Source organism: Giraffa tippelskirchi, chromosome 7, assembly GCF_054371585.1.
Source record: "Giraffa tippelskirchi isolate mGirTip1 chromosome 7, T2T-mGirTip1v1.2.pri, whole genome shotgun sequence".
Taxonomy (NCBI): Eukaryota; Metazoa; Chordata; class Mammalia; order Artiodactyla; family Giraffidae; genus Giraffa; species Giraffa tippelskirchi.
In genome coordinates, this window is record NC_137281.1 from 122,400,246 (window position 1) to 122,415,030 (window position 14,785).

The following is a 14,785-nucleotide window of genomic DNA, read 5'->3' on the forward strand; positions in this document are numbered from 1 at the left end:
TTCCCAAAGGTGTTTATCTTTTTTTTTTAATTAATTAATTTATTTTTGGCTGCACTGGGTCTCCATTGATGCTTTCAGGCTTTCTCTAGTTGTGAGGAGCAGGGACTACTCTCTAATTATGGCTTGTGGGCTTTAGACTGCAGGCTCAGTAGTTGTGGCGCACAGGCTTAGTTGCCCCACGGCATGTGGCATTTTCCCTGGACCAGGGATCAAACCCAGGTCCCCTGCATTGGCAGCAGATTCTTAAACACTGGACCACCAGGGAAGTCCCCAAAGGTGTCTATCTTAACGTGACTACATATATCTCAGTCTTGAATCCAAGAGCTAATGAGGAAATTCTAGAGACATTTCCACTAAGATCAAAAATAAGACAAAAATTTCCACTGTCTCCACATCTAATCACACAGTACTGGAGATACAGGTAATGCAATTAGACACTTCAGTTCAGTCACTCAGCCATGACTGAATATTACAAAGATACAATGATACCAAAAGGATATAATGATATTACAAGGAAACAAAACAAACCAAACTTCTAAGAAGGGAAGTAAGAATTGGCAGTAAGGATAAGAATCAGATTATAAGAAAAAGAACTGTAGGGTTTTCAGGCTTTACTGACTATACTTTTAAAAAATTCAAATCTTTCATATTAAGAATGTGTTTATACAGCACCATTAATCATAGAGCCAAAAAGTGGAAGCAACTCAAATGCCCATCAATTGATGAATGGATAAACAAAATGTCATATGTCAATGCAATGGAATGTTATTCAATCATAAAAAGGAATGGCATATTGATAACATGTTACAACACAGTTGAACCTTGAAACATTGTATTAAGTGAAAGAAGCCAGTCACACACATACACAGAAACATATTATCTGATTCCATTTATTTCAAAGGTCTAAAATAAGCAAATCTACAGGCAAACAGTACATTAGAATTTGCTTAGGGCTTGCAGGTATCAAGGAAGTGAAAGCTTAACAGATGCAGAGTTCTTTGTGGGGGGTGGGGATGGGAATGTTCTAAGTTTGATTATGGTGATGGTTGCACAATCCTGTAAATATACCAAAAATGATTTAATTGTAAACTCTAAATAATTGAACTGTACAGTATGTGAATTATATATCAATAAAGCTGTTACCAAAAAGTAATGATAATCCAACAATTTAAACTTTAATCTCATGGGACTTCCCTTGTGGTCTAGTAGTTAAGAATCCACCTTCCAATACTGGGGATGCAGGTTCAGTCTCTGATAAGGGAACTGGGATCTCACATATCATGGGGCAACTAAGCCTGTGTACCGCAACTAAGACCTGATGTAAGCAAGCATAAAAAATAATAATAATAGAATAAAAACTTAAAAAAACTAAAAAAAAAAATTCTTTTTAATAAAACTTAATCCAAAAGAGAAGGAAAAGAGAAGAGAATGCACAGAAACTTAGATCAGTAGTTCATTTTATCAAGAGTGAATTCAGTTAAATCTAGATAGTACATCTATAAACCAATCTACTTAGAACAGTGGCTCTAAATGCAAAGAAATGCTAAGAATGAAATCTTAGAACAGTGGGATCTGAAGTACAGGAAGCAAGCAAGATTGATTTTTTAAAATGAATAAAAAAGAAATTAAGTTTACTAAAATATATGACGTGGTTGACTAGTCCCTTTACTCAGAAGGTCATGTGTCCTGTGAAGCTGAAAAGGCATTGCCAACTAAAATTGACACCTGCATCTACCTCTATAAGGATTAAAATGCAAGCTGCTGTGACCATTGACCTTCACCATACCCTGAAAGGAGTTCAGGGTGGAGATTAGGAATGAGGCACTTGATGCTCTGGGAAAAACCAGCAGAACAGGCCTTCAGATAGATACTTTCAGAAGAAGATTTTATGAGTCCAATTCTTGCATCTCCTCATATTTAGAAAAGCATTAACATCCTTCATGGCAACATCTGCTCCTTGTGACTAGCAGTAACCTTTATGAGACTAGCAGCAACTTTCTGCAAAATAATGTTTGCTTGATAGAAAGTAGTCCACTTCACCAAAATCACACACATACTGACCTTCCGCCCCACCTCTTCAGAGCAGTTTCTAAGAGTTATCTGAAATGCTGCCTCCCAGGCCATCGTCCTCATTGTGCCCCAAATAAAACTTAACTCACAACTCTCATGTTGTGTGTTTTTCCAGTTGACAGTATCCTGAAGAAAGAGCAGAAGTTCCAAAAAAGGACAATCTGATAATGCGGCACTCATGCATGTTTTTCCCTTTCAGCATACTGCAACATATGACCAGTTAGGTGAGTTTGTAGATATACTATCTAGACTTAACTGGACTCATTCCTGATAAAATGAATAAGTGGCTCAAACATAGCTTGAAGTTAATAACTGTGTCAAGTGAAAAACAGGAAAATGGCAAAGTGCACCCTTACCAGACTACTATATGACCTCTTCTGTAGCTACCACAGAACACTAAATATTAACAATAAATGTCTGCTGCATAAACAACTGGGCTTCCCAGGCGGTACCAGTGGTAAAGAGCCCGCCTGCCAATGCAGGAGACATAAGAGACGCAGGTTGGATCCCTCGGTCAGAAAGATCCCCTGGAGGAGGGCATGGCAATCCACTCCAGTATTCTTGCCTGGAGAATCCAATGGCCAGAGGAACCTGGTGGGCTACAGTCCACGGGGTCGCAAAGAGTCAGACATGACTGAAGCAACTTAGCACACATGCATGCATGGATAAATACTGTAAAGGTCCCTTAAGGCAAGAAACAACTCAAAGGAAATTTAGTAAACAGTTCTTCACTTTTAGTACATGTTACCATCCCCCTTCTCACAGGGTAACTATAGAAATATGAAGCATAATGACTAAAATGGCATAAAATGGAAACACAGAATAATATATGACATTTGTAACTCACCTAATGCTGTGCTGGTCTCCAGAATCAAAAATTACATACCTTTCTGGTAACTAAAGACCCACTCTTTGATGTTTCAAGGATGAAAAAGCATTTTCAAGTTTTAGTATGCTGTAATATTGTTAACTGTCACATGACAGTCATAAACCAGGAAGTAGGGAGAACTTTAGGACTTAATTACAGAGAAAAATGTTAACAGGGAACAAACACTAAAAATGAGAAACAACAAAAGGGGAGCAAAGCCAACCTTAGAAAAGCTATAGAGCTAATACCCAGCAGGTGGAGATTTCATTCTATGAGATTTCTGTCTTATGTCAGAAACAAGTATTTCCATTAAGCATTTGCAAGATGACCTCAAATGAAAATATCCTCCAGGTGGTATCACTTAAGCTGATAATTATTCTGTAGCTGGGTACTGGCAGCAGATTAATTCCCTAAGTGAAGGTGCATAGGTTCCATTATTTGTTTAAAAGGATGCAGAGACCAAGGGGGTTTTTTGGTTTGGGGGTCATTTTCTTGTTTTTGTTTTGGCTGTAATTGATTGCTTTCGATATTTTTAAAGGGGGACTTTAAAAAGCACTATCAACTGGCAGGCAAAACAAAGAGAGAAGAGGTTCAAAATCAATTTGGGTTTTTCTGTTAAAGCCCAGCAGAAAATGTCCCACCCTTCCGCAAGGGAAAGAAGGATCTGCATGCATGAAGCAAGACACACAACCCTTGGTAGCGAACAAGGTTGGCCAGACTTTGCGGCGCGGTCTTCTTGCAATCCCAGCCAAGTGACCTTGTAACATCCCAAGGATTCTGTCTGCTCCTGGAAGAGCCGAAAGCCCTGACAGCCTCTACATCTATCCAACCCAAGCGATCCCAAAGCGCGGGCATCTCCTCTCCCCCACCTGGGATGTTCCGCCACCTGGACTCGACGCACGGCAGGGCCCTCCGTAGCCATATTTTGCTAATCCTTCTTTATTCTGCAGTTTCAACCGGCGAAGCAAGACTTTCGAGGTAATCACGGGACATCTGCAGCCGAGCCCTTTCTTCCGGGAGACACCGGCATTGACCCCGCGGAAATCCTGCCTTTTCGCTGAGGTGGCTGCTTCCTGTCGGCCCCTCCCGTGGCTCCTCCTCCCTGGGCTCTGGGGCTCGGAGCCTTCCCGACAGCTGTCAGGTATTGCGGCCTTGCTGCTCTGAGCTCCCGGGGACCCCCCGGGGGCGCACTGGAGCCTCTGAGCCCAGCACAGCTAAGGAGGTTTTCTTTCTTCATCCTGGGCATAAGTCTGTGCACAGAATTACAACTTGGCACCTCAGTTTGCTTTTTTTATTATTATTATTGTTAGAGGGTATTGTTATTTGTTTTTTCTTTAATGGCCATCATCAACTCCCCCCAAATAACACTAAAATATTTACTTATTGCTTCTTAAATAGAGTACTTCAAAAATTAGACTATCAAATTGATGTGGAGCTTGACTTAAACACACTTGCATTTATTTCCAGAATAGAGGCATTGGTAGGCCTTCCCAGAACATAAGTAATAATGAAAAGAAGAAAATACATGTCTTACCAACTGCCAGATACTCTTAGCCTCCAGTTCAACACCTTGCTTTTTCAGTTGCCTAGAGACAGCTCCGGAGAAGGCAATGGCACCCCACTCCAGTACTCTTGCCTGGAAAATCCCATGGAAGGAGGAGCCTGGTAGGCTGCAGTCCATGGGGTCTTGAAGAGTTGGCACGACTGAGCGACTTCACTTTCACTTTTCACTTTCATGCATTGGAGAAGGAAATGGCAACCCACTCCAGTATTCTTGTCTGGAGAATCCCAGGGATGGGGGAGCCTGGTTGGGGCTGCCTTCTATGGGGTCGCATAGAGTCGGACACGACTGAAGTGACTTAGCAGAAGCAGCAGCAGCAGAGACATCTCAGATACTCTATCTCAAGAAGCACACCACCCCCATCCACCTCATCACTCTTATCATATTACTGCTTTCTTTCCTTCATTGTTCTCACAAGTTCTGCTTATTTATTGTCTGTCTCACCATGTTCACCATCACTACCACTAGAAGGTAAACAACTTGAATGTAGGAAGTGTGAATCCCCAGCACCTAGAACAGTACTTGGGAGACTGGTTTTCTAATCAACAAGTAAGATGAGCTGAATGAATGACTGAAAGGTAAAGTGACTTGCCTTTAAGGTTGCACTGTTAATTGGTAGCAAAACTTGAATTAAACTTCAAGTCTATTAACGCTCTAGTGTACTTTGTATCTCGGAATGCTGAGACTAAACCCATGTGAAGCCAGTACCAATACACCTATCCCAAGTTTTCCTATTTGAAGCAGTTTGGGCTGACATGCCCAAAACAATAAGATTACTGGCATACCCCAGAGACATTCAACAATTTGCCATTCCTGGACTTCTATATGTGTGTGTTGGGGAAGGGTAAAAGGGAAATGAAGGCTGAAGTATGGATTGACAGTGTCAAAGGCTAGCTAAAAGGACTGCACCCCACACCCCCCGCCCCGGTACATCCCTGAGTTGTTACTGTAAATGAAACATCATAGACACAACGTTGGTCTGGTCTCAGAGCTATTCTCTCATTATTATTTCAGTCCCTCCTTATCACTTTGAAATGAAGCAGTTATATCTCTTTTTTGAACCCCAATAAATCCCAGTAGGATGGTTATTGTGGCTTACTCTTGAGTAAAGGGAGACATCACTGTCATCTCTGTAAATAGGTTTGAATGTGGAAAGACCCTAAGTGAGAAAAAAAATGTAAAATTCTTAGGAACATCAGTAAATATGAAAACGGAAAGTATGTCAGATACATTTCTAACATATTTTCTATGGTCATTGAAAAATAAGTAAATTTTGAAGTTCTGAAAATACTATGTTTTAAAAATTGTCCCAAACAAGCTCATTTTATATGCTTTGTTTGTTCTCACAAGTGCAGGATCTTAGTTCCTGGACCAGGGATTGAACCCCAAACCTGGCCGTGGCAGTGAAAGCACCATAAAGGAAATCCCTGGCAGTCCTGTGGTTAGGACTCAGCGCTTTCACTACTGGGGCCTGGGTTCAGGATTCAGTCTCTGATGAGGGAACTAAGACCCTGCAAGTTGTGCAGTGTGGCAAAAAGAAAGAAAGAGAAAGAAAAGATTGACTATGGATACTCCAGTTCATAAAAGGATATTTTCTATTAAATGTGTATTTGATGGTCAAATATTAGCTTTGATAAATGAAACATGAGGGCAAATCATTAGGCAAATCTTGAATACATTGCTATTTCAGTCTCAGCAAAACTGATACAGACTAGAAAGCACCTTTTAGAGCAACTGCTAAAACTCCCTTTTTTGAAATGATGGCCCCAAAGTGAAAGAGTAAAGGCTGGAATCAAAACCCAGGTCGCAGACTCCTAGCCCAGCCTACTCTGAATGTGTGACGTCTGGTGAGACCCTGAGGCCTTACTGAAGTATGCTTAAAAAAATTGTTCAGACAATTAGTAATTTGTGTCCCCAAATTAAAGTGTATACATTGTAATTTTAATAAAACATTGCTCTTAAAACAACTTATTTTCAAACTACTAAAGAACTCCAAATAGAAACCAAAAACCAAAATAAACATTACTTTCTTATACTATCTTCCTTATGCCAGGCTTCCTGATATGTAAGTAAGCACTTCACATATTATTATTCTCTTTAAATTTTCCCAACAACCTTATGAAGTGAAAAAATATTGTTCTTTTTTCAATTTTAAGATATTCCTTTGGTTCTTATTAGACCTATCTGATAAATGTTTAATGTCTAAATTTTACAGAATTTTTATTTTCACAAATCTTGAACCCCTCAGTTCTTTATTTTTTGCATGTGGTGTGCTCAAGTTGCTTCAGTCGTGTCTTTTTGTGACCCCCATTGACTAGCCTATTAGGCTCCTCTGTTTTGGGGATCCCATGGACGGAGGAGCCTGGTGGGCTGCAGTCCATGGGGTGGCGAAGAGTCGGACATGACTGAGCGACTTCACTTTCACTTTTAACTTTCATGCATTGGAGAAGGAAATGGCAACCCACTCCAGTGTTCTTGCCTGGAGAATCCCAGGGATGGTGGAGCCTGGTGGGCTGCCGTCTATGGGGTCGCACAGAGTCGGACACGACTGAAGCGACTTAGCAGTTTTTGGGATTTTTCAGGCAAGAACAGTGGAGTAGGTTGCAACCATTTCCACCTCCAGGGGATCTTCCTGACCCAGGGATAGAACCTGCATCTCCTACAGCTCCTGCAGTGCGGGCAGAATCTTTACTGCTGAGCCACCTGGGAAGCCCTTTTACACATGGCCACACTTACAATAAGGTTTAAAGTCTAAATTATAAACTAACATAGGAATAAGGATAGAAATGAAAGACTAGGGGTAGAGAAAAGATAGGTACAGATTCTGAAAAGTAGGAAAAATCTGAAGGAAAAAGGGGAAAGTTCTGGTTTAAAAGAACTCAAAAGGAATAGAGAGGAATCTCTGGAATCTGAAGTCAATTGTTAAAAAGTAGAAGTTTGATAGTCCCCCAAATTAAAAGGAGGTTGTATGGGGAATAGCCAAGGGAATACAGCTACAGCATTCCATGCACAAATTATTTGTCAATTGTCAGTTGAAGATTGTGCTGCTTTAGCTGACAGGGGAATGACAGAAGGATTAATGAAAAACATACTGAAAGAACTTGCTGATTTCAGTAAAGAAAAGAAACAAAAACAATCTTTGAATTATAGTATAATTGTGTCAGCTCCCTACTTAGCCTCCACACATACCTCTTGCTGAAAAGTGCATTTAAGGACTTCCCTGGCAGTGCAGTGGTTTAAGACTCCATGTTTTGACTGCAAGGTGTATGGGTTCCATCTCCGGTCAGGGAACAAACATTCTGCAAGTGGCATGGCCAAAAAAAAAAAAAAAAAGTGTGTTCATGGCACAAAACTATGGAGGTAAGGTCACCATTTTGGGTAAGAATAAAAATGAATAGGCATTAGAGATATGAAAATGGCAAATAACATTGCTAAGTTTGTGTAACTGCATTTAACAAAAGATATTTTTCGAAAGCCAGTGTGAAAAAAGGAAGCTCCTATCATGCCTGTGTGCATGCTTAGTTGTTCGTTCTTTTTGACGCCATGGACGGTAGCCTGCAAGGTTCTTCTGTTCATGGGATTTTCCAGGCAAGGTTACTGGAGTGGGTTGCCATTATCCTCCTGAAGGGGATCTTCCTGACCCCAGGGATCAAACCTCATCTCCTGCATTGGCAGGCATATTCTTTACCACTGAGCCACCTGGGAAGCCCCTCATATCATGCCTACTTATCCTTTATTTGCATATTCCCACTATAGCAATTTTAGAAATGAAAGAGTAATTGCAGTATAGAGTATTCTGAAAGGATATTATGAGTAGTTTGATTGAGTTAAAAATGATATGTGTACTGAGCATTTTGTAAACACCATGCATTTACATAAGTTCAGTTCACTCAGTCGTGTACAACTCTTTGCGACCTCATGAATCACAACACGCCAGGCCTCCCTGTCCATCACCAACTCCTGGAGTTTGCCCAGACTCATGTATATCGAGTCGGTGATGCTATCCAGCCATCTCATCCTCTGTCGTCCCCTTCTCCTCCTGCCCCCAATCCTTCCCAGCATCAGGGTCTTTTCCAATGAGTCAACTTTTCGCATCAGGTGGCCAAAGTGTTGGAGTTTCAGCTTCAACATCAGTCCTTCCAATGAACACCCAGGACTGATCTCCTTTAGGATGGACTGGTTGGATCTCCTTGCAGTCCAAGGGACTCTCAAGAGTCTTCTCCAACACCACAGCTCAAAAGCATCAATTCTTCGGCGCTCAGCTTTCTTCACAGTCCAACTCTCACATCCATACATGACTACTGGAAAAACCATAACCTTGACTAGATGGACCTTTGTTAGCAAAGTAATGTCTCTGCTTTTTAATATGCTGTCTAGGTTGGTCATAACTTTCCTTCCAAGCAGTAAGCGTCTTTTAATTTCATGGCTGCAGTCACCATCTGTAGTGATTTTGGAGCCCAGAAAAATAAAGTCTGGCACTGTTTCCACTGTTTCCCCATCTATTTCCCATGAAGAGATGGGACCAGATGCCATGATCTTAGTTTTCTGAATGTTGAGCTTTAAGCCAACTTTTTCACTCTCCTCTCTCACTTTCATCAAGAGGCTCTTTAGTTCTTCTTCACTTTCTGCTATAAGGGTGGTGTCATCTGCATATCTGAGGTTATTGAAATTTCTCCCAGCAACCTTGATTCCAGCCTGTGCTTCTTCCAGCCCAGCGTTTCTCATGATGTACTCTGCATATAAGTTAAATAAGCAGGGTGACAATATACAGCCTTGACATACTCCTTGCCCTATTTGGAACCAGTCTGTCATTCCATGTCCAGTTCTAACTGTTGCTTCCTGACCTGCATACAGGTTTCTAAAGAGGCAGGTCAGGTGGTCTGGTATTCCCATCTCTTGAAGAATTTTCCACAGTTTATTGTGATCTACACAGTCAAAGACTTTGGCATAGTCAATAAAGCAGAAATAGATGTTTTTCTGGAACTCTCTTGCTTTTTCAATGATCCAGCAGATGTTGGCGATTTGATCTCTGGTTCCTCTGCCTTTTCTAAAACCAGCTTGAACATCTGGAAGTTCACAGTATGGTTCCCACACTGTTTAAGCCTGGCTTGGAGAATTTTGAGCATTACTTTACTAGCGTGTGAGATGAGTGCAATTGTGTGTTAGTTTGAGCATTCTTTGGCATTGCCTTTCTTTGAGACTGGAATGAAAACCAATCTTTTCCAGTCCTGTGGCCACTGCTGCATTTTCCAAATTTGCTGGCATGTTGAGTGCAGCACTTTCACAGCATCATCTTTTAGGATTTGAAATAGCTCAACTGGAATTCCATCACCTACACTAGCTTTGTTTGTAGTGATGCTTCCTAAGGCCCACCTGACTTCACATTCCAGGATGTCTGGCTCTAGGTGAGTGATCACACCATGGTGATTATCTGGATTGTGAAGATCTTTTTTATACAGTTCTTCTGTGTATTCTTGCCACCTCTTCTTAATATCTTATGCTTCTGTTAGGTCCATATCATTTCTGTCCTTTATCGTGCCGATCTTTGCATGAAATGTTCCCTTGGTATCTCTAAGTTTCTTGAAGAGATCTCTAGCCTTTCCCATTCTATTCTTTTCCTTTATTTCTTTGCACTGATCACTGAGGAAGGCTTTCTTATATCTTCTTGCTATTCTTTGGAACTCTGCATTCAAATGGGTATATCTTTCCTTTTCTCCTTGGTTTTTCGCTTCTCTTCTTTTCACAGCTATTTGCAACGCCTCCTCAGACAGCCATTTTGCTTTTTTGCATTTCTTTTTCTGGGAGATGGTCTTGATCCCTCCCTCCTGTATAATGTCATGAACCTCCACCCATAATTCATCAGGCACTCTATCAGATCTAGTCTATCAGATCTAGTCCCTGAAATCTATTTCTCACTTCCACTGTATAATCATAAGAGATTTGATTTAGGTCATTCCTGAATGGTCTAGTGGTTTTCTTTACTTTCTTCAATTTAAGTCTGAACTTGGCAATAGGAGTTCATGATCTGAGCCACAGTCAGATCCCGGTCTTGTTTTTGCTGACTCTGCAGAGCTTCTCCATCTTTGGCTGCAAAGAATATACTCAATCTGATTTCGGTGTTGACCATCTGGTGATGTCCATGTGTAGAGTCTTCTCTTGTGTTGTTGGAAGAGGGTGTTTGCTATGACCAGTGCGTTTTCTTGGCAAAACTCTATTAGCCTTTGCCCTGCTTTATTCTGTACTCCAAGGCCAAATTTGCTTTTTACTTCAGGTGTTTCTTGACTTTCTACTTTTGTATTCCAGTCCCCTACAATGAAAAGGACATCTTTTTGGGGTGTTAGTTCTACAAGGTTTGTAGGTCTTTATAGAACCATTCAACTTCAGCTTCTTCAGGATTACTAGTCAGGGGATAGACTTGGATTACTGTGATATTGAATGGTTTGCCTTTGAAACGAACAGAAGTCATTCTGCTGTTTTTGACATTGCATCCAAGTACTGCATTTTGGACACTTTTCCTGACTATGATGGCTACTCCATTTCTTCAAAGGGATTCTTGCCCACAGTAGTAGATATAATGGTCATCTGAATTAAATTTACCCATTCCAGTCCATTTTAGTTTGCTGATTCCTAGAATGTCGACATTCACTATTGCCATCTCCTGTTTGACCACTTCCAATTTGCCTTGATTCATGGACCTAACATTTCAGGTTCCTATGCAATACTGCTCTTTACAGCAGCAGACCTTGCTTCCATCAGCAGTCACATCCACAACTGGGAGTTGTTTTTGCTTTAGCTCCATCCCTTCATTCTTTCTGGAGTTATTTCTCCACTGATCTCCAGCAGCATACTGGGCACCTACCGACCTGGGGAGTTCATCTTCTGTGTCCTATCTTTTTGCCTTTCCATACTGTTCATGGGGTTCTCAAGGCAAGAATACTGAAGTGGTTTGCCATGCCCTTCTCCAGTCGACCACATTTTGTCCAAACTCTCTACCATGACCCATCCATCTTTGGTGGCACTACATGGCATGGCTCATAGTTTCAGTTTATGGCTCATAGTGTACAGTTTAATGTACCTCAATAAATCTGATAAATTATACCTTAAACAGCTTTTTAAAAAATATTTTTTAAACACAGGAACCACTTTGTACAAGGGCACCGGATCAGATCAATAAACTGTTAAAATAAAAATTTTTTAATGATTTACCATTGGGGCCTCCCTGGTGGCTCAAATGGTAAAGAATCTTTCTGCAATGCAAGAAACTCAGGTTTGATCCCTGGGTTGGAAAGGTCCCATGGAGAAGGGAATGGCAACCCACTCCAGTATTTTTGCCTGAATAATTCCATGGACAGAGGAGCCTGGCAGGCTGCAGTCCATGGGGTCGCAAAGAGCTCGATATGACTGAGTGACTTCCAGTTTTTACTTTACTGCTAATTAAAATTGATGTCAAGAAAAAGAGAATAGCTTAACTGTACAAAGTATTTAGGATAGGATATGTGAATGAAGTGATATTTAAATGAAGTTGTGAAGACAGAAAAAGATTTTGATGTGTAGACATATATATAAGGGCATTGCCTGCATAGAAAGATTGACATGTTTATTTCTACAACAAATATTCATTTGCATTTGTGTACCCAAGCAGTGAGCTAAACACTGTGAAAACCTTTTCAACTACTCTCAGCAAATTTCCAGACTAAGTGTATGAAATTTGAAGGCCAAGAATATTACACTCAAAATGTGGCTGCACTTTTCCTAGTGCTCCTAGTCACTAACTTCTTGAATAATTTTTCCACATTGTAGAAGTAAGGAATTATATTAAAAGGCACCAAAATATATAAATAAATTCAATGTAAATAAACATGCAGTTTTATTACATATGATCATATGGACAATTAATAGATCATTTCAGAATTACTATACTGACTTAAAAATGCAAAACTATGTAGCTGATTGCTCTGAGCAAAAAAAGTTCTTAATCACCTTGGGATTCTATTTTCTCTTCTGAAGAAGTATGGGTTACAGATAGAGTAATCATGTGATTTATTGTACAGACTTTTGAGAGTGATGGATGCTGATAATTATTATTCTGGGACAATAGGACTAGGTTATCCTAGACAAAATAGGATATATACTTATGACTTACAGGGAGATTGTTTTATTTTAAGGTTACAAGAACAGATTCTTGAGTTCTACCCCAGACCTACTGAATCAGAATCTCTGGTGTGGGATTTGAAAAGTTATAATTAATTTCCATGCTTGGGAAGCCCTAGAGACTGAAGTGATACATGTAAAGGTTCTTCCAATTCTAAAAGTCTATGTTTAATAAGGGAATTTTGAACATGCACTGGGTATCAGATGACGTGAGGGAATAATTAATTTTCCTTGTGTAACAATGATGTTGTAATAAGAGAATCTCCTTATTTTTAGGAAATACACAGCCGCATTTGAGTGATATGTAATGATATGTGCATATTATTATACTTTCAACTGATTCTAGGAATACTTACACACATACAAATAAAGCTGATAGGGGTATACACGCGTTCACTGGACTAATTCTTTAAATTTTTCAGTATGTTTGAAATTCCTCGTTATAAAATATTGGGAGGCAAAGAAGGAAAGTAAAATTTTGTCTATAGGTAGACAGTATTATTGCTATAAATATGACTTTTAAAAACTATGACCAAAAAGATGGCAATACAAATGAGTACTAAATTGGGAGGTTAGGACTGACATATACATACCACTATATATAAAATGGAAAACTAATAAGAACCTGCTGTATAGCACAGAGAACTCTACTTGAGTAAATACTCTATAATGGCCTATATGGAAAAAGAGTAAAAAAAAAAAAAAAACAATAAATAATACATGTATATGTACAACTGATTCACTTTGCTGTACTCCTGAAACTAACACAACATTTTAAATCAACAATACTCTAGTAAAATTTTTTGAATTATTAAAATAAAAACAAAAGCAAATGATTACTAATAGATCCAGAGACTTCCCTGACTGATCCAGTGGTTAAGACTCCATGCTTCCCATGCAGGGAGCACAGTCAGAGAACTAAGATTCTGTATCCTGGGTCAGCCAGGGGAAAAAAAAAAAAAAAAGCAAAGCAGTTACTTACTGAGTAACTGCCAAAACGAAAAAAAAAAAAAAATCCAGCCTGCAATTCCTCTTCTTGGAATTTTTCCTAAGAAAAAAAATTAAGTGACAAAAATACTCCCTCCAAAATAGTTTAAAATAATGTTATTATTCTAGTATTCGACATGTATAACAATAATAGCACACTTAAGTAAATTACACTGCATTCAACCAAGGGCTTATTATGCCACTATTAAAATAATCTTTGTCAACAATATATTGCATACATTGTCCTATGCTGTTACATAACAAGATGCAAAAAAGCATCCGAAATTATATTTGTGCTGTTAACTATATAAAATTTGTGAATTCAAGTGGACAAAACTTAAGTTTATATGGAAAATGCTGTTTGAAAAGCAGTATTTTCTCCCTTCATTTCAATTTCAATTTCAATTTTTATTAATATTTCGAATTCTACTGATGATGCTGTGCAACAATAATGCATTTTTTAAAAAAAAACAGTTGTTAACTGTTATCTTAATTTGGTCCCACAGGCAATAAAGTTTAGTTTATAATTCGTCGAACAACTGAATAAAACTTAAAGTACCTCAATAGATTGATACTTAATTTAGGATATCTACAGAGTCGTTTTGCCGACTAGAAATATAACAAACATTACGTGTAAACCGTGCTGCTGTAAGATTTCCAAACATCACAGGACCACCCACCAAAATGTGTGGGCTAAACGCACATCCGTAATCATGGCAAAAATAATACTACCTGTCACACAGGATAGGCATGTCAGACTTTTCTCCGCGAAAGCCTTCTAGTCCCAAACTGCCTCTTACTTTCACCAGACTGAAATGGTTCCAGAGTCCCAGGCAAGGGAGGAGACTGTTCCCTTGCCCAGGAGGCTGGAAACCGCACGTTATAAGCGAAAGGTTTCCAAGGCCCTTCGGCTGATATCCGGAGCACTTGAAGATTCCCTAGTTGCTAGGTTTAGTTGCTAAGGCACCAACCGTCTCACAAGAAGAGGGGGACGGTGCAATCGCTTTTAGCGTCGTAGCGAATCCTCTCAAAACAGAGCTCATTTGTTCCGGGAGGAAACATTCAGCTCCTCTAAGAGCGTCGGGAAAGCGAGAAGCTGGGAGTGACGCCTCTGAGCCGCGGAGGATTGTGGGAGGAGGTCGTCTCCA

General features: G+C 39.8%; 1 protein-coding gene across 22 annotated transcripts in view; it reads right to left on the reverse strand.

Annotated features, from left to right (window-relative positions):
• GALK2 (galactokinase 2) overlaps positions 1 to 14,757 on the reverse strand; it is a 154,062-nt gene extending 139,305 nt beyond the window's left edge. For 7 of the 22 annotated variants that reach the window (XM_081508412.1, XM_081508425.1, XM_081508405.1 and 4 more), the window contains exon 1: positions 3,808 to 3,975. In XM_081508412.1, the coding sequence (XP_081364538.1) occupies positions 3,808 to 3,860 (53 nt within the window). In that variant the 5' untranslated portion in view covers positions 3,861 to 3,975. Of the gene's footprint in view, positions 1 to 2,061; positions 2,197 to 3,807; positions 3,976 to 4,472; positions 5,420 to 7,688; positions 7,799 to 14,369; positions 14,537 to 14,608 lie in introns of those variants that run through there. The other 15 variants (XR_014059124.1, XM_081508416.1, XM_081508413.1 and 12 more) reach the window with 7 other exon arrangements.
• Positions 14,758 to 14,785: the final 28 nt, after the last annotated feature.